At 34.3% G+C, this 25348-nt stretch overlaps 1 protein-coding gene across 3 annotated transcripts; it reads right to left on the bottom strand.

Moving 5' to 3' along the window:
- Nucleotides 1-6745: 6745 nt before the first annotated feature.
- On the bottom strand, nt 6746-11331 carry LOC131077310 (jasmonate-induced oxygenase 4). Of its 3 annotated transcripts, XM_058014778.2 has the most exons (5): nt 11171-11331; nt 10800-11061; nt 10025-10700; nt 7701-8019; nt 6746-7420 (listed from the first exon to the last, which is right to left on the bottom strand). In XM_058014778.2, exons 3-5 carry the CDS (start codon nt 10585-10587, stop codon nt 7205-7207), a joined length of 1098 nt encoding a protein of 365 aa, XP_057870761.1. In that variant the 5' UTR covers nt 10588-10700; nt 10800-11061; nt 11171-11331; the 3' UTR covers nt 6746-7204. The 3 variants fall into 3 exon arrangements, with proteins under 3 accessions (XP_057870761.1, XP_057870759.1, XP_057870760.1); XM_058014776.2 differs by having other exon boundaries at nt 10800-11331; XM_058014777.2 differs by having other exon boundaries at nt 10833-11331.
- Nucleotides 11332-25348: the final 14017 nt, after the last annotated feature.

The raw sequence follows: 25348 nt of genomic DNA, 5'->3' as shown, positions 1-25348 counted from the left end.
TTCCTTTTTAACCTTTCATAGCAAAGTGTGTATTTCCAAAACTTTTGTAAAACAAGCCTGGTCAACAAAAGTAAATCGTGATTTTTGGTCAACAAAATTAAAGTCGATAGGGGAAAACTTTCCCTCTTTGCCTTGCACAAAATGAAGATGAGGTTCTTTTACTTTGCAAAATAAAGTGAATCCTTTTAAACACCAAAGGATGGTGAGGTTCTTTTTAAAACTTTTGCCAAAGTAAAGATTGTTGGTGCTTTTTACAGCTTCCAAAATGAAGTGTTTTTCCTAACTTGCAAGAAAGCAAATATGAAGTTTGTTGTTCTTTTTACCATGCAATAAAGAAAGATGAATTTTCTTTTAAAACACCAAAAAGGAAGGCATGAAGTTCATTTTATGCATCCAAATGAAATGATGAGGTTTATTTTAATTTGTTCAAAAAAGGAGAGTGAGTTCTTTTTAACCAACTTTTGTTGAAAGAAAGTAAAAAAAGAAACTTAAAGCCTCTAAACTTGCCCCTTCCCTTGCACAAAAAATATTAGAACCTGCACACAGTCAGTGATCAAGTGTTAGTGTGGGCTTACACAAGCCTAAATTCTGATCTTGGTTACAAATTTTACAATCCTGATCCTAAAATGCCCTGAAATTTGACTAAGTCTGAAATTTGGAAGATCTTCCAAAAACTAGATTTTGCATTATAACTCCTAGAGGTCTGAAACCCCTCTCAAACATCCTGAAAGTATATATGGAATAACTTAAAGTATAAGAAACTCTTTTCTTTTTCTTATACTTAAATGTTATATTCCATATATATTATGTCTCCCACAAGCCTAATTTTTGACTCTGTCATAAATTTTTGGCTCTGCCAACTCTATGCGCTAAGAAATGATGTCTATGCGCTAAGAAAAAGCCCCTACGCGCTATTATGTGCCCCCAATGCGCTAAGTTGTTTTCTCGATGCGCTATTCTGTTTTTCTCCCGCATTGATACCTACAGGAAAATATTAGTGTTTTGATGCGCTAAAAGATTGACTTCACGCGTTGGATGATAGACTCCATACGCTAAACAGTGGACTAGATGCGCTAGGCTATTAACTGGATGCGCTACTCTATTTTGTTTCCGCGTTGAGGCCTACAGGAAAAACTTAACGGAGGTCACGCGCTAATGTTTGAACTGCAGGCGCTAGATGATGGTCTCCACGCGCTGAACAATGGATTGGATGCGCTACTCTGTTTACTGGATGTGCTAAACAGTCAACTTAACGTGCTAATTCATTTTTCCCACGAACCTGCAAAAGTGGTTAAATTCAAAAACCGATTTGATATATGGGGTCTAGCCCCACGGTGGGCGCCAGAAATGTATGCGGGAAAAGTGGGCGAATAGAATTAAATATGTGAAAATATGTAAAATAACTAGTCCACACACACACATAGGACTTCTTGATGCAAGCTATGGAGTAACGTAGTGTTACTCAGCTTCCCAAGGAGGGTCCCATGGTTCTCTATCTCAAAATGTCCCTCAAACCAATGTTTTTGCTCTCAGATCACTGAGCAAAATGGTTTAGGGATGGCAAATATGAGAACGAGAGATGCTTTGATAGATTTTAATATGAAATGGAGATTAAGCTATGTATGATTCTAAAATGCAATAAACTAGCTATAAGATGAGAAGATTAGTATAAATACTATCCTAGCATATTATATTTAGTCTATGATTGAACTAAATGATAAAGAAATTACTCTAAACATGCATATTTAGTCTAATTCCTGATCTAAAAGAGGCTAAATGATGAGCATAAAGATGATATGAAAGCTTGAAAGTATTTGAGCATAAGTATAATGCTTCAAATTTGAAAGATGATTGTTGAGAATGGAGGAATGAGAGCTCTATTTATAGCATAAACAGGGCAATGGATGGTCAAGATTGAAAGGTTTAATCAAGGGCTAGGTTTGAAAGTTGGGGATCCATGTGCACAATTGGCACCAATGAAATGGTGACAAGTGTCAACATAGGGTTGGGTTGAGAGAAGAGGTTGGAGGCATTAAAGGCCTGAGAAGACCTCATGGTTATCTAAAGGCTAAGGGTCAAGTCTAAGTTAGGATTACCCACTGGATTAGGAGTTAATCCAAGGATAAACCTTTGTGCAAATGATTAAGAGATAATCATGGTCAAAGCATTAAAGGCCTGATGAGACCCTTGGGTTGGATAGAGGCTGAGTCAAAACAAATGTTTTAACCATGTGGGAGGGTTTGAATTAACTATTAATGGTTATTGGAGACTTTGGGGATTAAGTGGTTGAAGGTTGGAAGCCTTCAATGGTTTTCAAAGACTTTAAGGGTTTTGGTGGTTGAAGGTTGAAAACCTTTAATGGTTATCAAAGACTTTAAGCCATTTGAGAAGTGACTTCCCTTTGCTTAGGGATGTGACAAAGTTTAGAGGAGGGGTTAGGTTAATTAGAAGCGATTAGAAGATTCTAGAAGGGATTAGAAAGGGGTTTGGGATTTTGCAAGTGGATGGAGAGATAATATGATTTAATTGAAATAATTTAATTCATTCAATTTGGTTACAATTTGGAGAAATTAAATAAATTAGATTTATTCAATTTAGGATAACTATTTAATTAAATTTGAATTTAATTAAAAGTGGATGGGGGGGATTTAATTGAATAAAATGATTTATTCAATAATGGGTATAGTGAATTTAATTCAAATAAATTGAATAATTTATTTAATTAAATAGAAGAATGTGGATAATTTAATTAAATTGGATTTAATCAAATAGAGAAATGAACATAAAATATTCATTTAGGAATATGGTCATTTTTATACGTTTGCAACAATTATGAGGATACAATTGAGATGGTAGGTTCTTAGAGAATGATCATAATACCCATATAGGATAGGAATTTACTACCTTTGAAAACCACGCATGGGTTCAACATCAAGAAATGCTTTTGCACCCAAATTCAAGATAGGTTAGAGCTTGAAATTTTTTAGTTTGGTTAGAAATTTGAGTGCAACATTCTAGTTAGGCTACCTAAAGGATATGTCTTCTTAAGTTGACAATGAGGTATATCACCTCAAAGGGATGTGATAGATTCTTGAGTGGCATGAGGATCCCTTAAAACTATCCTCCAAAATAACTAATTCTCAACATAATGGATAATATTTGAGAGCTTAATGTAAGTGATGATAAATGAGGCCACTCAACCTTATAGTATGAACAAAAAAGCTCATTACATAGTAGTGACATGTACCATATAGAAGGAACAACCCCAAAAGAACTCATAGACACCATGGTACAATTAATCAAGATGCCTAAGGTTGGCAGGACTGAACAACTACTTCAAAACTTGGCAAAAATAAATGAGCTACTAAGGTCTCACAAGTGCCAAACCCATACCAATCCTTTTGACGATGACTTTAATTAGCCAAAACAACGGGTAACCTAGATACTACCTACATCAACTTATATTCATGTAATACAAGCAATATTGGCATTTTGTAGATACTAAAATTATTATTTTATTATCATTATCATTCCATTATTATTGATTAATTGTCATTATAATCATTTAATTAAATAAATGTTTATTATTTAATTAATATGATCTAATTATCATCCATTAAATAAATAAAACTCACAATTATTCTCCCATGAGTTAACTCCATCAAATTAGCAATTTTCCTCATCAAATCTACTTTAATAATTCACCTTTCTTTATTAACTCCACAACTAGTCAAGTTAACTCCTACTCGACAATCAAATCTCAATCATCCATTTAGTCTTTTGAACATGTATAAATTATTCCTTATTCATTGTTTTCATCACCAACCAACCTTTAATGAAAAATAACATTATTGATTTAAAAACCTATAGAATGTTGTCATTATGTTGATGGAGGAAGCACCCACATACCATTAAAATCTTGAGCACATCACTTTATATGCTCAAACAAAGGTTTGCAAAAGCAAGATATATTAGAAATTTCAAATTAATTTATTTGTAATACTTTATTATTATTTTCTAATTTTCTTCATGTAAATATTTTGGTGAACCCAATGTGAAACTACTATACAACTTCTTGGTTAGTGTTCAATTTATTAGTTTTCATGTATATTTATTTGTCTTGTAGAAAATTTGTAACAAAACATCAAGCACCTCTCTTTATAACCAAATATTTTTCTCTATTTTGATGTATGTCATGGATGAGTGCAAGATCATGAAGGGCTAAATGTGGCAATGATGAAAAAAATTAGGTGAAAGTATTAGCCAAAATTGTAAAACACTTCTTAAGCTTAAATTTTAAACATTTTTTGGTTTGGTACAAATATAAAAGAAATGGATATTGATTTTCAAAAATTAGAAAATGGATATCATCTTATTTTAAGATTTTTTATTCAAAATTGCCTTAAATTGTATGGGAAATAAATAGATATCCATTTCCTCAAAATAAAAATCAATTTTATTTTTAAAATTATCTTCCCAAAAATTGTCTCAAGATTACATGGGAGTCAAACTCAAGAATCCCAAACCTATCTTTCAACTTCTAAGTTGGAGTTCAACTTCACTCTTGATGTTGTTTTCAAATTAATTATTATTAATTTTCTACATACACTATGTTTGACTTCTTGATAGATATATAGAAAAACATCCATAACTTTTGAACATATTATCTTTTTTTCAAAACCAAAAGATGCATCCCTCTAGGCTTGAATTGACAATACATTTGAAAAAAAAAAAATTGTTTTAAATAGGTTGGTCAAAAATAAGTTATATCTATAGTAAGAAATTCATAACTAATTATTTAATAATAAAAAATTCACAAAATTATACACAGATTAATTCATGTGTCCTATATTTATACCCAAATGTTTAAAAATGTTTTTTTTTTCTTATACTTAGGCTAGCAAGACTAACTACTTTAAAAAAAAAAAATTAGTACTCCCTTATCAAATCATATAATTTTTTAAAATTAATTTAATTTAATTTTTAAATTAGTCAACCATAGACTACATTAAACTTCCTACAAAGTTTATTAGTACATATATTTTAGATTGTATAATAATTCATTCAAATTTTCATGTAAAAACATTATTTAAGTTTGCTTTTTATAATTTTCATTGTCACTTAGGGATATAGTTTGACCCATTGCGAACCTTCATCCTAGATGTTTTCTTCTACATATTATAATGGTATAGAATCTCATTAAACGTCTTATAATTCCCACTTTATGTTAAATGTCCAATGATGCCAATTTACAATGCAATCTCCAAATTTCACATGGGCGCCCCATTTCACCCATGTTACATGATCTTTGGAGATATATACATAATAAACTAATGTTAATGCAACAATGCAATCCTAATTTGGATTACAACATTGCTTATCTAGTACTTGCAAGATGAATAGCACGCCTAATCCTAATAAGGAGACAAATGCTACTCATTGCTATTTTCCTTTTCTTTTTACAAGTTCCTATGGAGTATAAATGTTGAAGAGAAACATGCATGATGGCATCTAGTGGGGCCCATTACTTTACTTGAAAATTGTATCCCTTTTACGATCAGACATTTGCTTGCATTCATGTTTGTGAGAACTTATTTAGTTTGGATACATGGTTACTTGGGATTCACAAGCACCTCAATGTGAGGGCAAATTATAAGGGTGAAATTTGCATACCCATGCCAATTCCTGCTTATTTTTAGTTCCACATTAAGAGAATGCCTTGATACTATTGCATAACATGTGGCACACTTCGTGCTAAGTTCATCTTCTTTCCTAATCAAGAACCAACCTCAATTACTCTTCCTTAAACATGTCCTCATACACCTATCCTTATCCCTCTCATAGCCATTATTATTCACATGCATTTACACTAATTATTAGCTTAGATTTGTATACATCCTCGAATTTCACATCTCTTGTCTTGGGTCTTTTCTTTGGTGCATAGAATTTGATCTTGCATGACACATATTTAATGCAAAAGTTAAATTTTTGAAATTCAAATGACCAACAGTCACACATTTGTTAATGAATTGTTATGTCCTTGTATTTAAGGACATTTTCTTAAGGATTGATTCGTAGTGGATCATTATTCTGAATCCCAAGCACTCAAGGAGCATTCAATAGCAATATTTTAGTTTGGAGTTTTGAAAGGAACAAATTCTTGCATTAGCATCACCATATAGATCACATGAATGCTTGTCTATTGTCTATTAAATATATGCCTTTCAAGTAGGTTAACCTAGGGAAACTTGACCCTAGTGATTTGATAGTTTCCACAAGGTACTTTTAAATAATGTTAGTACTTAACAATCATGGATGAATAAAACAGTTTGGCTAACCAAAGAGCAAGAGTATAGTTCAACATATCATATTCATGAATCATAGATCAAATCCACATGACACAAAATCAACCTAGGACCACACGATTGACCTAAACAAATTTCCAAGAAATGTAGAAAATACATAAACAAACTCCACTTGTAGATTATCATTTTTTCAAACTATGATAAATCGACCAGCAAAATATCAACATTCATACTCCTTTCCCAAATCAGAAACTGAGTATAATCCTCCTTTCCCATTACTTTTTCAAAATAACATTGTTTTATACACTTTATTATTTCTAACCATCATTATAATTAAATGTAAATGAATTTTTCCTTTATTGTATTTTCCTTTACAGTTACTAAAGCTTGTGGGTGGTATATGAATGAAAGAGTTTTGAAGCCCTCCAAGACAATAAATATAAATAATAAAATACTTCATCGCTGCACAAGCATTTATATTTTTAATGGGATTTTAGCTTGGGAAAACCTCTTCTTAAACTTCTCTTTAGGAATGGTATCCAATCTGGAAAGCCTACACTGCATGCACAATATACCGAAGATAGCTATAGATGCAAAAAGCTACATCAAAAACCAGTCTAGCAGAGCACTATGTACAGAAATTTATAGTAATGGTCAAATAGAAAGAAAACTACAAATAAACTTAGGTGGGTTACAATCTGATAGAGAATGACATTCTTCCTTGGTCAATAAGTTATAGACCATATAGTTTAGCAATGACCAGTTGGAGGAGAACTGTAAGAGATAAGTTTGCCTGCATTGCTTAACCATCATGGATGGAGACTTTTTCCTTCAAGTAAAGAACTGTGGAGGATGAAACCAAACTGTACTGAGCTTTAGGAGCTGTAGCATTTTAGAACTCAGGTTCTGAGGCAACTAAATAAGTTCCACAAGAGAATAAGGATTATTGTTACCAAAAATTGATCTACTAGTGACACTTTTACCAGTTGGCCAACTGATCTATATCTGCAGATGTTTGATGGAGGCGAATAGAGAAATTCCATTGAAATGAAATGCTTATCACCAGGGGTAACTGCTCTGCCTAGCACAGATTTTAGGAGTCCATTGCTCCATACCTACACAAAGCACCCAATGCTATTAGCCGACCAATTTTCCCAAAGCTTTAACAGCATATTTAAAGTTTTGATTTACTTTGGTGGTTCATCTGAAATCATTTTTTTTTCCCTTAGAACCGTTAGAGTTGATCTATTTGTATTATTTTAGAGTAACCGCCTAAACAAATCAAAACTTAAAATAACTTATTTGTACCAAAATATTGGAAAAATGATTACTAATAGAATTCATATACTGATATTTAGATCTCTGTAAATGCCATTTATGAAATGAATTACTTACTCTGAGGATATTGCCCATTGTGATGACGAGGGTATTGGGCTTGAGACTGAATGTTGTCCAACCTCTATCAACATAGATGTAGAATGAAGATGGGCCCTTATGGTGATGCACGCTCAAAACATGGGAATGTGAATGGCAGATACCAGAAGAGGGAGATTTATATGGACCCTCATGACTATACAGGCATAGCAATGACGAATTATCAGCTCCAAGAAGCTCCTTCAGATTATATGGATCAAGGCTAAGATTCTCATATATGAGTTCAAGAACTTCAGAGGCAATCTTCTCCAGTGCAGCTGAGTATTCTGAAATTGCGTAACTGAAAATTCAATTCCACAAAAATGGGTGAATCAAAATATTAGTTTTGAAAATTTGGAGAAAGATTTTAAATCTAATGAAATGGTAGTATCTAGTATGTAAAGGTCCCCAAGAATGTGCAACAGAGCAGGAAAAGAGTACAAAGCTTAAAACAGAAAACGAATGTGCCCTGTAAAGGGATTGGAAGATCACTCAGAATAAGAAACCAAAGAATTCTATGAAGAACATATGCAATACCTGAACCTATGTGATTTTGTGTATATCTATTAAAATAGAAAGGTGATAAAGAGAATTGTAGGCTCTGTAGCTCCGATAGCAAAAAGTTTTAATCGTGACTAGAACTTTTAGATCTTTTCAATCAGAAAATATCTAGTAGTTCTGATTAGCTGTCAAAATCTTCTGTTTTGTGAGAATGTGGTATTTTTTATTTATTTATATTTTATCATAAATTATTAAATATTGATGAAAAAATATTCAGTCAAATTTAAAAACTTTAAAATTGACATTGTGAACTGTAAATTTTTATGTCTTTAATTAATAAATAAATATATATATATTTTACAAATAAATTAATTAAATTGTTAAAAAATACATTTATTTTAAATTTAATAAGAAAATAAATAAATGAATGAGTTATTTTCTACACCATGTCAAATTATGATATTCTTATGAGGATTTAAATGAGTAGTTTTTTAGTCAAATTCATTGCTAGTGCTACCTTAAATATTTTATAAATATGATTCAACTAACATTTTTGAGTCAAATCTATTGACGTATATTTCATAAATATGATTCAACTACTCATTTTTTTAGTCAAATTTGTTCACCCATTGAATCAAACTAATATTTCATAAATATGAATCAGCTCACAGTTTTTTAGTCAAAACTCATTGACCTATATTTCATTAATATGATTCAACTACCTCAAATTTGTCAACCCATATTAATCAACTATGCACTTTTTGAATCAAATCGATAGATCAATTTATTTTTGAAAAATTTAGATAATTGAATCCTCATATCACTATAAAAAAATATGCCCCAAAACTACACAATTTAATTTAATTTTGTTTTTGATAGAGGTAAAAGGCTGCTACTTTTATTATCAAAAACAATATCATAATAAATAAATTATAATTAATAGCAATATTATTGATAATTTTGAAACTTAATTATAAATACACTAATTGTATTAAAAGATTTAATTTTATAAGAAGAAAAAAAACACCTTCCAATTCCATTTTAGAAGCAAATTTCTATTTACATTAAGGCTGTCACTCAAAATTTTATACAAATAATTTTAAATATAAAAAATTAATCAAAGGGATTAATTATATTTTTAAAATGATCATTTAAAATTTTTTAAAAATTAATATAAAATATTTATAAAATCATATATTATGATAATAAGTTATAAGATATATTTATTGTTACATATCATATTTTTCTATATTTATAATAATTTAAAAATAAATTATATGTTTTTAATATTATTTTTAAATTATATAAAATAAGAAATATTAGATATATTTAAAAAATTTATTGTTTAAATTTGTTTTTCTAATAAAAAATATGGTAGTATTAGATAATTTGATTTAAACCGATGCTTCAATCTGAAATGGCACTAACAGATCAATCCTACTGAAAGAAACTACCTAGTACAATTTCAAATAAATCACCTAAAGAAATGAAAACTAGTGTCCTATGGAAATCTGATAGACAAATATGATACTGGAAAGATATAGTACAGACAATCATTTTACATAAATATGGTTTGACTAAAACAGTACGCTTACACTTTGATTTGTTTAAATTTTTCATCTAAAACCATAGATAAGATGATCTGAAAGCATATAGATGAGATGAACCACTCTACTCGAAAAACTAACAAATTAAAGTAATATACTGTGACAAATCCGTTACAGAAATCCTTAACAGGACATGGTCATATTTCATTACTGTATTAAAAAAAAAATGCGTGGAACGATATTCATTGATAATTATACCTGAAATTCTTGAATCCCTCTGGCCAAGCATTTCGGATGGCCTTTTCCATGGAATTGTCATATTGATCCACCCAGAAAGTTTGCTGCATGCTCAAATTCCTTTCCACTTTATCATCCCCCTCGACGTCGATGTGCTCGAATCCAAACCGAGACCGATCGGCTCGAACGATCATTTGTTTTTTCTCCACAGGAAGATCGAAGAGCCGACTGGATTGCTCCTCTGCTCTTTCTGTGAGCTCCCGCGAAATACCATGGTTAACGACCTGAAAGCAACCGATTTCAATCGCCGACTGGACTAAACGCCTCCCTGTCGATCTGCGCTGGTCGCGTGAACGAACCGAAAGCAGATCAAATGCGGGCAGATCACGAAACGGAATAAAGGGCTCAGGTAAATTGAGCTCGGGAATTCGAAGGGTGTGCTCCAGAAACTCTGAGAGAATCTCATTGTTCACTCCTGCTGATTTAATTCCCTGAGCTGTTGCGATCGGCGACGGTGGAGGCGCACGAAATGCGCCGTTTCTCTGCTGCAGCTGCGGCGGCGGCTCTGTGCCCTCACAACTCATCTTCAAACCCTAAAATTCCTCTTTCCCCAAATACTCCTATTAATCCATGGCTTCCCTTTCCGATCAAGAGGCACGCCAGTGATGATGAGACAGATCCCGGACAGATTAAAAAACTGAAATTCACACCCAAACAAAATAAAAAAACTGAAATTTGTACCCTAAACAAAATAAATAAAACTGAAATTTGCACCCTGGAAACAAAACAAAAAAACCTGAAATTTGCACCCAAAGATTGAAATTCGCACCCAAAATCGTATGATTTTCTGGCAAATATGTTGATTTACCGAGAACCGACGTAGTATACTGAGTATTTGCAGTGGAGCAGGGTGTGGGGCCATGATGCTTGAGAGCATAATGACGGCAGGACTGTGCAGTGGGCAGTCACCAGCTCTTCCAAGGGGGATGAAAAGGAGAAAGACCCTGCGTCTTTCTACTTCATCTGCCCGTCCCGGAAAAGCCTACTTTTGACCTACTCTGCAGAATCATGAAAAGAAGCAGGGAAATCCATCATTCTCAGAACCAATTTTACCGATTTGTGGGGTCGAAATGTTCCTCCAAGGATTTTACAGCCAAATAAATGTACCTGCGTGTGGCCCAGCAGGTTATCGAGTGAAGTTTAGCGTGCCCCGCAATTAACGAAGGGCATGATGGTAATCCGTGGGAATTGGGAAAACATGCTTGGTGCTGGTCATGGCGGATCGGTGGGGTGCTCAGTAGTTTACAGTTTAGACATCCCATGAGATTGAGTGCTTTGTAAGGACGTACAAGGCCCCTAATTATGATTATTATTATGATGCTTCATTTGTTTTATTACAATTGGAGCCCCACCCCATAAAGAACAACTTTGGCATGACCAATATAATTGTGAAGAATTTGCAATTTTATTCTATTTTTTATGTTTTAGTTACTTTGGATTTGGTCTTGATTTACTTATGGTGTGTGGTGAGAGGTCTATTGTACATTATCTAAGGGAGGTTATAGGAGAACTAGCCTTTGAACAAATCTATCGATTCTCTTGGTTGAAAAAAATTGTAGAGAATTGTAATTTTATTTTATTTTTAGGTACTTTGGGTCATCTTCTTTGGTTTCGATTATTGTTTTAGTGAGTTCAAATCGTAAGTTTGATCTCGGTTTATCTGTGGTGTGTGGTGAGGGCAATGTCTACCTAGCCCATATGATGCATCGGCATGCAATTATATATATATATATATATATATATATATATATATATATATATATATATATATATATATATATATATATATATATATATATATATATATATAACATGTATTGTATTACAATTCCTTCTTATATTATCTAACAATATGTCGCTCCCGCACCCCAACGACTCTCCTGCCTCCTGCATTTTGAATGTGCCTGTTGTCGCGGGATGTTCTCCTATCGTTGCCTTGACTGGCAGTGGCTCTTCACTCCCCTCTGCACTAGGTCGTGGCAATTATGTCCAGGTTGGGGTTGTTGTTGTTGCGGTTGCCAAGGGCACTGCGCAACCTTTCGCCCAACCTACCTTCATGTCACTTGTGTCTGTCGAGGGTTTTTCGGATGTCAGTGGCGTTCCCTCGTCCTCTAACTTCCCCCCCCTTCCTTCTCACGAGGGGGCTTTTGCTCCTGTGATTCACAGTTTGTTTGATGTCACTACTATTGTTTGGCCTGATGCTCCTCTGGTGGTTGTTGTTGCGGCTCTCCATGTTCCTCATGAGGATTCACTTGGTGCAACACCCACGCCCCCTGGTTCTTTGGCTGAGGGTCCTATTGCTCTTGACCCTCTGGCTTCTAGTGATGCTTCTCTGCCGACTATTGCTGATGTTGTTGGTTCTATGCCCAAAACTGTTGGCAAGCATAGCTTTGCTCGTGTGACCAGATCTTCCGCACAACCCTTGAAGGGGGTTCGTCCTCTTCCCTGTGCCAAATCCTCCCATGTGGTGGTTTGTGGACAAGATGTCATGGACAACATTGAGCTCTACCAACGGTGTGCTTTAGTGTGCAGATTCTCTGGGCTCTGGCCTTCTCTACTAAACCTTCATCGCTGGGTAAGTGACTCTTGGCAGCCTTTGGTTGCTCACAATATTGAGCTTTTCCCTTGTGCTAAAGGCTTTTTTATCACTTCCTTTACATCTTCTATTGATCGGGATTTGGTTTTGGGTACGTTGTGGGCTTGGAGAGTGCACTCCCTCTCTGTTAAGCCTTGGACAACTTCTTTTAACCCTCTTACTGAACCACTTAATGTGCGTCCAGTTTGGTTATGCCTCATCAATCTCCCTCTTCATTTTTGGGAACACTCTTGTTATGAGGCTATCGGTAACTCTATTGGTCATTTCTTGAAGGTCGATGAAGCTACGTCCTCAATGGACCACACTACCTTTGCCTGCATTTTTGTGGACATTGACATCTCCTCTCCTCTCTCGGGAGATGTGGTTCTTATGGTGGGGGATAGGCCTTGGTCACAACTACTAGATTTTGAAGGCCTCCCCTTCTGTTACAGAAGATGCTTTTCTACAGGTCATCTTTCTTCGGACTTCTCTATTGCATGCCACAAAGGTGTTTCTACGTGGTGGAAGAATGCTACTACCGGTCACTTAACAGTCAATGCTCCTGACTCTGTGTCTAATGGCTCGTCTCATGAGGATGATGTCAATGTTGTGCCCCTCACAGCTATTGATCCTCATGTTGCCCCTTTTGTGGCCTCATCTCCTGAAGTCCCCACTTTTGTTTCTCTTGTTCTGCGGCCACGTTCTTTTGTTGTTGGATCTACTTCTACTATTGTTGTTTTGTCATAGCCTGCGACGTCTCTACAACAGCCTTCTACTGCTCTGTTGCAGCACCCTGTTAACACCACTGATTGTAACCCTGTGGGGCCCCTTCCGATTAATCTCTCTTTTGATGGACCTAATGACAACATCGCCTGGACTATGGTTGCTCACAAGCGGAAGGGAAAGTCTTCTCCCCTACCCAAACCCCCCCCTCATTGGGGTTTGGGTGTCTCACCCCCCCGCCCTTGAGGGGGCTCTTTTTTGTTCTCCAGTTGGATACAATTCCTTGCCTGTCTGGTTGTGTTTGTTTCTAGTTGCCTATGGGCGGTTGTTCTTTTGCCAACATCATTTCTCTCAATGTTGTTTATTTTTTGTTGATATTTTTTGAATATGTTAAGGGTCAGCGCTCTAGTTAATGCTTCTTTACTAATCAAAAACATGTATTGTATGAATAGGATGTGGTAGACATTGTCATTCAATTATATGTATGTGTAACATGTAATGTATGTATAATATGTATTGTATGCATAAGATGTCGGTGCATCATAGGGGCTGGTAGACGTTGCCTGTGGTGAGGGGCTCATCACACATCATCATAGAGAGGTTATAGGGGATCTCGCCTTTGAACGAACCAACTGATTCCTCTTTTGGTTGAAAAAGAAGAATGCAACTTCTCTTTTTTTAACTTGTTTTGTATTCATTTTAAGATTGTTGTTGAATGCTTTTTTTTTTTTTTTAAATTAGGAGTGACATTATAATTTTGTTTAGAAGATAAAATTATTGGTGTGTTTTTGTTTGTTTTATTCAAAATCTAATGTCATTTTTTCAAGTGAATTTAATGGAAGAAAATTTGCAATAATAACAATTATTTTCATATCATTTTAAGAGAGAAATACAAACAAGTATTCTAAATCTACAATATAAAAAAATTAACAAACATGTCATCACAATGATCCAAGATGTATCCTAGAAAAACTCTCAAAGAAAAAAACCCAACCACAAAGTATTGAAGCATTCAATTTATTATCTCATGAACAAAGATTACAGTGAACTTGCATAGTCTTGATGCAAAAAATTCTAGAACATCAAACTCCCTAATTGCACTCTACCTAAACAAGCAAAAGAGTATCATATAACCACACATCTTAATCCATCCTTCATCTCCTCTTGTATTTAACCTAGAGGAGATGCTCATTAACCTTAGCCAATAACTCAAAATTTATGTAGTCAACTTCAACTACTCACATGTTTGCTTTTATATAAATAAAACATGGACAAAACCACCAAGCGCTATTATATAAACCATGTGTCTCGACATGCTATGAACTTACAAAATCATATCCCACTCATTAATATTTTGGTATTAAGTTTTCTCTTTTGATATTATGTTCTTATAATTGGTACTATGTTTTTAATATTCGATATTTTTTCAACCTATAATAGAGAAAAAATTATGATTTAGCTAAGATGTATTGACTAAGCAATTTTTCACTGGTTCCATATTACAATTGAGACTACTTTTCTAATGTTTAACAAATTAAATCTACAATTAAAATACTTTAAATGAAATATTTTCAGTTAACTAGATTAAGAAGAAACTAATACTAGTAATCACAGTGTGATGTGCAATATGCACACCGACGAGGTGTGGTAGGTCAATTACAGAAGAAGAAAAAAATCTTTTTTTTCATGCCTTTGTGTAGTTCATGAGGCTAATTGGTAGGTCAATTAGAAAAAAAAAAAAAAATTTCATGCATTTGTGTAGTGCATGAGGTTAATTGGTAGATCATTATAAAATGATGTTGTTTGTGCAACGAAGGTCAATGGAGAAGTGATAGAGTCAAATTAACTATGCATCCACTTGTAGGGATCCAAACACAATTGTAACAAAACCAACAAAGTCATGTTATGTTTCCAATAGGGAGAGGGAGAGAGAGAGAGAGAGAGAGAGAGAGAGAGAGAGAGAGAGAGAGAGAGAGAGAGAGAGAGAGAGAGAGAGAGAGAGAGAGAGAGAGAGAGAGAGAGAGAGAGAGAGAGAGAGATGGAGATGGAGATGGAGTAGAGGGAGATGAAGAGAGGGAGAAGGGGACATAGAGAGAGAGAGAGAAGAGAGAGAGAGGGATGGATAGAGATGGAAGAGATACATATATAGAGTGGGGGAAGAGGAAAATATAAAAATTTAAATAAGAAGTGATATATGGGAGAAAGAGGGAGAGTTAAATATATATAGGGGTAGAGAGAGATTGAGAGACAATGAGATAAAGATAGAGGGACAAATGGAAGAAAAATTATGGAGAGATAGAGAAATAGAGGCAAAACGATATAGATACAAAAGTCTAGGAAGAGGACTAGTGTGAAAGAAGGGCAGAGATGGATGGATAGAGAGAGGAAGAAATGTATTGAGATTAGGGATAAATATAGAGGGAGAGAAAGAGAAGGAGACATATAAATAGATGTGATATAGAGAGTCATAGAGGAGTATGAAAAGAAATAGAGAGATAGAGAGATAGATGGGGAGGTAGAGTTAGAGAAAGATATGGATAGAAAAATATAGAGAGTGGAGTGAGAAATAGGGTAGGACAAATGGAGTGAGAGATGGATTGAATGAGAGAGAGGGGGGAATAGGAAGATAGAGATAGAGAGGGAAACAATAAGAGAGAAATAGGGTGATAAAGACAACTAATATAGAGAGAGATGGAAAGGGGAAGTATAGAGAGATAGAGACAAATATAGGGAGGGAGAAATGTGGACTATGTGTTTATATAAGTGAGATGGGGACATGGAGAGATAGTGAGGGGGGAGGGAGAGGAGGAGAGATGGAAAGAAAGAGTGATGGGGAGAGAGGAAGAGATAAAGAGAGATAGGGATAGAAATAAGGAGAGATATAGAAAGAAATAAGAGATGAAGAGAAATATATCTTGGAAAATATAGAGGGGGTAAGAGAGAGGATATGGAGAGGTAGATGGATAAAGATAAAAGAAGTGATATATACAGAGAGAGGTAGAGAGGGATATATAAAGGGAGTGAGATAGATAGAGATATGGAGGGAGGAATAGGGAGTGTATGTGAGAGAGAATGAGAGAGAGATTTAGAGATAGAGATAAGGAGAGAGGAACATTGAGTGCATGTGTTTCTATATTACTAAGAGAGATAGGGAATAAAATATAGAGAGGGCTCGAGAAATAAAGAGATGATAGAGATGAAGTTGAGAAATATAGAAAGTGGGAGTGATAGGGAGAGGGGGATAGAGAGGGAGAGATTGAAAGATAAATATAATGGGAATGATAGAAATGAAAGAGAGAGATGTAGGGAGAGGTAAGGAGATAAAGATAAGGGAGAAAGATAGAGATGAAGATAGAGATTGAGATGGAGATGGAGATGGAGATGAAATGTCATTTGATAAATGGCATACCAATTAAGCTAATGCATTATGTAAATGTATGCAAAAAAATAGATCAATTTTTTTCTAATTGATTTAAATTATAGTTATATAATCATATATAAAATTAAATAACTATAATTATTATATATTGTTTTTTTATATGTTCTTTATAATTTGTAATCTTAGTACTATAGTTTTATTTTATAGGATCTAATATTATATATTATAAACTAAATAATAATAATCGTATTTAATATTTTATTAATAAAATCTCTCTGGCTTCGGCCTTTTATCGATAAAAAAATATATATATATATTTATTATTATTTATAAGTTATACATATATTTTATTGATAATATTAAAAATTTAATATTTTATTAATAAAATCTCTTTGGCTTCGGCCTTTTATCGATAAAAAAAAATAGATTATATTTATTATTATTTATAAGTTATACATATATTTTATTGATAATATTAAAAAAATGATATATTATAATAAATGAATTATTATATAATAAGATATAACAATAATTATATATGAATCTTATATAAGTTATTATAATATTAAATATATTATTATATTATTATTATTATTAATTAATAATAATAACTAAATTATTTGTATTGATATTATATAACTATATTATAATGTTGTATATATTATTACATGTACATGATAATACTTCTACTCCTCAATTTATTTAGTTAAAAAATATAAAATATCCACTATATAATCTTTATTAAAGTTTTTTAATATAATTGAATAACTCATAATTCAAAGAAATCGTCCCATAAATATATAAATCTGAGAAATTGAAGTGTTTAAGGGTAAGTGCACCAAGATGGGGAACCAAAAAGATGCCAAATTTTTTATTCCCAAAAGTAGGCATTTGGCACACGGAAAATAGGGCACTCGCCATATTTGGTGTGAGCCAATAGGTTTGGTGTGCTGAACTTGAGGTTTGGTCATGCCAATTCTATTTGGCGTGCGCCAAATTTGGCACTAGCCGAATGGAAATGCTTTTTGAAAATTGCATTTCCATTTTGAAAAGTGTGAATTTACTCTCTTTCACTCTCTCTCTCCCAACAAGAATATATACAAGAAATATAAAATTTAAGTATAAGTCACCTTTCAATATGTCTTTGAAATGTGACTTATAATTTTAAGTTATATTTCATGTATATATTGGCAAGATGTTTGAGAGTGGTTTCAGATCTCTAGGAGTTATAATGTAGATTCTAGGTTTTAGAGGATCATTTCAATTTTTAGATAGTCAAATTTCAGTAATCTGCATGCTTCTATCACCATTCTCTCACTATTTTATGCCACTGTCTTTGTCTCCCTCAAACTCTAAACCTATATATCTCTCTATCACTCATCCTCTATCCCATTTCTACCTCTCTCTATCTCACTCTCTCCTCTCAACCTTAATATCTAACACTACCTCTTTACCTCTCTTTCTTGCCCTTCACTCTCTACTATATGTTTTATCTCTCTCTCTTTACACACCTCCCCCTCACTACCTTTATTTATCTAGGTATCTCCCACCTTCATTCCTTACCCCATCTCTATCCCTTGCTCTCTCTTCTTCTCTCTCCCTCTCTTATTGTTTCTCTCCCCTCTCTCTTTGTGTTCTCTCGATCATTACTTCTTCCTCCCACCCTTTATCTCTCCCCATCCCTTGGTCTCTCCTTCAGTCTATCTTTTCCTCTCTACCTTTCCATCCCTATCTCATTACCCACCTCTTTCCCCATCTATCTCTCTCACCTCTTTCTTTCCCCTAGGTCTTTCACTCCTCTCTCCCCAAGCTCTAGGTCTCTTCACTCTCTAGTTCTTGACCTCCCTCTCCATCTCTCTCCCTATCTCCTTACCTCTCTTTCTCTCTTTGTGAACTCTACATCTCCCCTCTCTAGGTCTCTCCCATTATCTCTCCTTCTCTACCTTGTCTTCCCTCCTTAACCCCATCTCTATTCATGCCTCCCTTCCTCTCTCCTTCCTCTCCCTCTGTTCATATATCTCTCTCTCTACCTACCCCTCCCTATCTCATTATCCACCTATATCCCCCTCTATGTCTCTCACCTTTATCTCTCTCCCCTCTCTCCCTAGGCTCTAGGTCTCTCACCTCTAGACTGGGAGAGCCCAAGTGAGAGAGAGGGAGAGACCTGAGAGAGAGAGGTGGAGAAGGGAGGGGTTGATGGAAAGAGGGTATATTAGGGCTATGTGGGGATTTAGCTTCAAGTCAAACCCCTACTTTGGTATTTCTTCCTCTATAACAACCAAAAATAAATAGATTAATATAAAACTATGTGAAAGTTCTCCTATCCCAAGAATATTTGGGAATGGTAAGAGTTCTTAATGTGCAATATTAAAAATTCCTATGAAATAAATAAAAGGGATGTGAGGATCCTAAGGTGCTCAAGGGAACAACAATAAGAAAGTTATAATGACAATAAAATGAACAATACTAATAATGTGAATACAATCTAACTATATCACCTAGAGAGGGCTTGATAAATCCAAGAGGAAAAGATAACTTGAAAGAGGATTTTGGAAGAGTATTGTAAAGAGATGTAGAGCTTAAGAGAGCTATGTGAGAGCTTGGAGAGAATCCAACAATAGCCAAGGTTACAAGAATAAAAGATAGGTTATTTGATATTAATTCAAAATTGAGAGACAACGTAAGAGGAAGAGGTTAAAAAAAATTATTTGGATTTGTCTTGAGTGAATTCCACCTACTTACACAAGTTTCAAGTGATGAAATTGTAGTGTAATAAATTGTATCACTACAATTTCACATTTAGTTCTAACCCACTTTGGCAGTTGTGCCTAATGTGTACCTAATTTAATTGTTTGATTGTGCTTAGTTTTAAGACCGTTTCCATTAACATGATGCATTCTCCTATTCATGACCTTTTTCTTGACTCAAACTACTAGAACTAGGGTACCCAACACCCTTGTCTAGGCAATTTGGCCCCAAAAATAATAAATACGAAGTCTTTTTAAGTAGTAGGAATTTTCCCTCCAATGTTGGCTCTCCCTAAAAATTAATTCTGAAAAGGTGTAAGTTGCATATAAATACAACTCCCTCTCTCATTTCAAACCATAACATACACAATTGAAAATCAATCAAGCATAAGGAATTCAAATTTTCAATTGCTTGTATAGATCTACAATCAAGGAGCCATGCATTCAAGCATACATATTTGTTTCAGCAAGCATGATGAATCGTAATTCATTTCTCCATAATGAAATCATGCATTAACATCTTCCAAGCAATATAAAGCCTTATGTGTGACTTCATGCCAAGGATTTCATATTGAGGAAATATTTGTCATTTTAATCATTTCCCTTATTTTTTTAGTTGTTATCCTTCTAAGGACAAGCTCTCTTTTTCATCAATCATAGTTGTTATGGAGTTGTGAACACCAACACAATGTTTGACTTAGTCGAGCCCTTATATAGCACAACCCTTCTTTTCTACTTTTTGTGTGTGCATATTCAAGTATGATAGTAAAGAGTGTTTCAAGAGCATAGATCAAAATGTGGCAAAAATTCTCATACTTCGAACAAGCGAAATCCCCTAAACTAGGGTGCCTAACATATGTGTCTGGTTGTTTTTTTCTAAATTTCAAAGGGAAAAACCTATAGGATCTCGTGACTATGAATTTGCACTTTTTTTTTGCACATACATCCTTAAACTAGGGCACCCAACACACCAATCTGACACTTTCAACCTCAACTTGCAATCCCTGATTCTTTCATATGTCCCCTTCTTAGATCTAAGTTGTTGTGTTGAATTTTTATTCTATAATTTATTGTTATTACTAAAATTTATTGTTTTCCTACTATTAAACCTAGATCTTAAACATACACTTCACAATCTCAAAACCATTGCAACAAAGGAACATATATCCTAAGTGTTCATCTCTCCTATTAAAGGATTGTAGTAGAACTTTATTATTGTTCTAATGATATTCTATGGGGATCTGAGATCTTATTTTGCATCCATTGGTTGGGATCTCATTTTCATACTAATTAGAAATGCTAAAAAATAGACACCATATAGGAAATTGACATGGGATGCTAGCATGCTGCACAAATGTCTACATGTTACACTAGTGTCCAAATAATTTGGGCTCTAAAACGATAGGACATTATAAAAACTCAAGATTAAAACAAAGGTAGCATAAAAACTAATAAAAAGATATCATAGGAAATAATAACTAAGCACCATGGAAGGAGAAATGCCACTACAAGGGATAAAATGATCTTAGAGTGATAGTAAGAGAGCATTAACGAAATCAAGCATAAAACATAGCATGAAATTGTAAGGGTGTGTGATTTTTAACATTACATTTTGTCTCCTCTTCAGTAGGCTTATGGACCTACATGATTATGCATGATAAAATAAAAACTAATTTAAAAAAAAAATAAGATCACAACAACAAAATAATATATTGTAAAGAATAAAAAAAGATTTCCAAGTGAAGGAATTGTGCCCCCAAGCTAAGAACCTACAAAACAAATTGACTTATTGCCTCCTAAAAGATGCAAGTATAGACTTGCTATCAGATTTGTCTAAGCAATACTAGTGACTAGACTACACCAAGGCGAAGGATTTAATCTATATGAGTACAAAATTAAGCTAAATGGATGCAAGATTACGCTAGATAGAAAGATTAAGCTAGATGGATGCAAACAATCACGATTAAACTAATATGAAAAAAGATAAGATGCAATAATCTCGAAGTAAGATATTCTCAATGACTCTAGAGAAAAAACAACATAATAACAATAAATCTCCAGGGTGTCTTGATTGAGAGATGAAAGGCTGAATTTATAGAGAATCCAAAGAGAGACCAATGGTCAAGATCAACTAATGATGAGTGGTTGAGATTCCTCGAGAAAGCACAATCCAAGTGAATTGAAATGATTGGATGCTTGGATTCAGTTTTAGAGGAGATTAAGTTTGAGTTGATCTTGAGATAAATTCAATAAAGCTTGATTTAATGCATTTGGATTATAAGTCTGAGTTTGCATTGGAGATAAAATCAATTAAAGTCATGCATTTGAGATAAAATTAGTTAATTCCATGCATATTTATTTTATTTGCTGAAGATTTTTATTAGAAAAAGTCATTTTAATGCAACTGAATCTCTTTCCTCAAGATTGCTTTGAGTTTAAATTTAGAGAAAATGATTTATTCAATTTAATTGCTTTTATGAGATTTCTCAAGTTATCTCAAATTTAGAAAAAGAAATATCTCAAGTTGATTTCTTTTCTCAATTTAATTCCCTTTTTTGCAAATTAATTTTTTTTTTTGAATTTAATGGCAAATTTATTTATTAATTAAATATGCTAGGATATTTAATTAAATAAATAGGATAATTGATTAAAATGATTTACTCGGAATGATTAATTAATTTAAGATGATTTATTTGCCATGTGACATTGATGATTTAGAAATTAACTAATTAGGTGCTCAAGAATGATTTAATTGCCTTTGGTTAGGACCTTGGTGATGCTAGGGCGGAGGTGCCAGCAACTAACCCAGTTAGTCGATATTAGGGGCCCATGGTTTAGATTACTATTTTTAGGGTATTACATTTGCCCCTCTTTGAATTGATGTGCGAGCAACACATTGATTCAAAGAATAGTTGATGTCAAATAGATATCAGTTATGAGCTTGATCGATCAAAAAATGATGAAGAGCAAGATGTTTAGCTTGATTTGAAGCGATGAAACTGAATAGATTGATTAAAATGATACCGATCCTGAACTTGATTGAACCAGGACTGATGAAGAGTGATATACCAATATTGAACTTGATGGATCAATAAACAGGTACCGATCTAGAACTTGATTGAACTAGAATCGATTGAGAAAAGAGATAAAACCGATTCTGAACTTGATTGCACAAGAACCAATTAGTGAAACAAAATGTCTAGTATTGATTTGATGTGATGAAAGTGAACATCGATTTGAAGATTGATTCATATGAGTACAAAAACCGATATGCCTCTAGAGATTGTTCTTATTCGACATCGAATAATCTCAACTTGATATGATGTGATTTAGTTAAGATGCCCCTAGTAACAAGATTTTAGTTGATTCGATTTGATATTCGATTAATCTTTGATTGAAAAGATTTTTTGCTCAACTTCTGATGAAGATTTGAAAAATTTCTCTCTTTTCGATGATGTAATCATTGATAATGTTGATGTAATGACTATGCTCCCTCAAGAGAAAAATCGAAAGATAGCAAGATCACAGTGATTTTAGGCAATTTTATTTAATAAAATGATTTAGCAATGATAATCTGAGCATGGAGATTAATATAAGAATTAACTTGAGATTGAAGTTGAAGGAAAATATTTGAGCAAAAAGTGATGTGAAAATTGACCTGAAGATGGAAGTGCCAAGTGATCAACATTGTGAGAATTTGACTAGAAAATTGATGCCAGATTTCGATTTTGGTCCCGAAAATGGACTAAGGACAGTCGATTTAGCTAAGAGTACAAATTTTGTGTCAATCAGAGTAAGTTTGAAAATGAGGGTTTTGCCTATATAAGGGGTTAAATGTGTCATTTTCAATTCATTTTAACCTCTCAAAGTTCAAAATTTCAAAAACCTTCTCTAAAGCAAAATGCCAATTCCAGTTCCAGATCACCGATTCGAGAACCAGAGACACCACAATTGACCCTGAAACTATCCTCCAGCAGTAAGTGATCGATCTTAAGCCTCTTTAATGTCAAATTTTGTAATTTTTTGTTGAATTTTTCATTCTTTACTTCATTTTAGTTTGTGCCTAGTCGTTTCATCGTAATTATTCTTTGCTCATATGGTCATATTGGATTTGTGGTATGGCATATGCCCCTAAATCATATGATTTTGTTCATCATAGACCATTTTGTCATCTGATATGGCATGATAGCTCATATGAGAAAGTTTAGTCAAACTGGTCGCGATCTTTTGTCATACAAATTTTTGCCTTTCTATTGTAAATAGTATGGGAAATAGTGGCTATGTTTAAGGATCCAATCATCAGTTTTTTATTTTTTAATGTTGTAAATTTAGATTCTTTTGCACTTTAAACACATTCTTAGCTCAAAGTTGATCGCATACTGATGTTTTTTTTGTTCAATTTTGCAGGTTTAGTTGCCAGACATTTAGTTTCGGTGCACATATCTGTCGACTATGAGATTAGTTCGATATTTGTCAGACACACAGAGGGGACACATTGGGTTATGTGGTTTCAGATACTTGCTTGAGATTCCTGATATCCATGTGAATCACAGATTACTCACAACTTTAGTTGAGCGATTCCATAGTGAGCATAACACATTCCATCTTCTAACTGGGGAGATGACTATCACTCTTGAGGAAATATATAAGATCTTTAGGATTCCTTTTGTTGGGGATAAGGTGGATTACGATGCCGCTCCACAATAGGGTATTGAGGAACTCAGATGTATATTCAATTATGACATTATCCTGGATCGTTCTATCACCTGGGACAATCTGATGATTAGATATGGAGCACAGTTCCCCCTTGCTTGTGTTTTGGCTGGTATTATAGGTTGCTTTGTGATGCCAGATAAGGGACATCAAGAATTTCTATGTGGATGGGGTAGGATGTTAGAGAGATTGCTTACTCATCTAGTGAGATTAGGTTGGGGATCATGCATACTAGCCCATATGTACCACAAGCTGCATGAGATCACCTATAGAGGGGCGAAGAGTATAGCAGTCAGTGTATTGGTTTTGTAGATTTGGGCCTGCGAGCACATCCTAGTTTGTAGGTCGATTGTGGATGATGCGTGACAGGAGGGTCAACCGATTGTATATAGATATGTAGGATATATTACACAGCCCCACTTGGGGAAGACCGAATACTGGAGATAAGAGTTGGATGATATGATTGCGGTAGTTTGGAGACCATACAGGGGTCTGGAGGTGTGGGATGATTAGAGGAGGCAACAGAGAGATATGTTTATGATGCGACCACTTGCTGGTAGATCTTCCATGATCATTGAGCGATTTGTAGTTAGTAGATTTTTGAGGCAGTATGGGAGGCCACAAATTATTTCACAGGATTTTATTGCATATGCACATTTTGGTGATGAGGAGAGGTGAGGATGGGGGCCTAGACTTTCGTATGCCCTCGCTATGCAGGAGTTAGCAAGTTTACAACCATAGAGGTGGGAGTATTTGGATGATGTTGCAAATGCATGTGTAATTCCCTAGCTTAGGGATTGGTTCTAGAGACATCCATTCCCATGATTTACAGACCTAAGAGAGCATGCACCTCAGATAGATGAGTGTGATGATGTACTAGCACGAGCTCAGAGAGATCCGACACCTAGGAGGGGAGGAGGAGATCCGAGTGTGAGAAGTAGAAGAGCACCCATCAAAGGACGACAATGTAGGTGAGGAGAGGGAGGGTCTTTAGGAGCATTTGGCGGGGATGCAGGTGGTGACAAGGGAGGAGAGGCTATAGTAGATGTTGAGATGGGTGAGGCAGTGGGCCCTAGCGGTGATGATGCTCCTAGACATGTATGGAAAAGGAGGGAGGAGAAGGGTGGTGGAGGTAAGGAGAGAGGAGA

Source organism: Cryptomeria japonica, chromosome 6 (assembly GCF_030272615.1).
Source record: "Cryptomeria japonica chromosome 6, Sugi_1.0, whole genome shotgun sequence".
In the NCBI taxonomy this organism is placed as follows: domain Eukaryota; kingdom Viridiplantae; phylum Streptophyta; class Pinopsida; order Cupressales; family Cupressaceae; genus Cryptomeria; species Cryptomeria japonica.
This window is presented reverse-complemented; position numbering and strand designations above follow the sequence as displayed.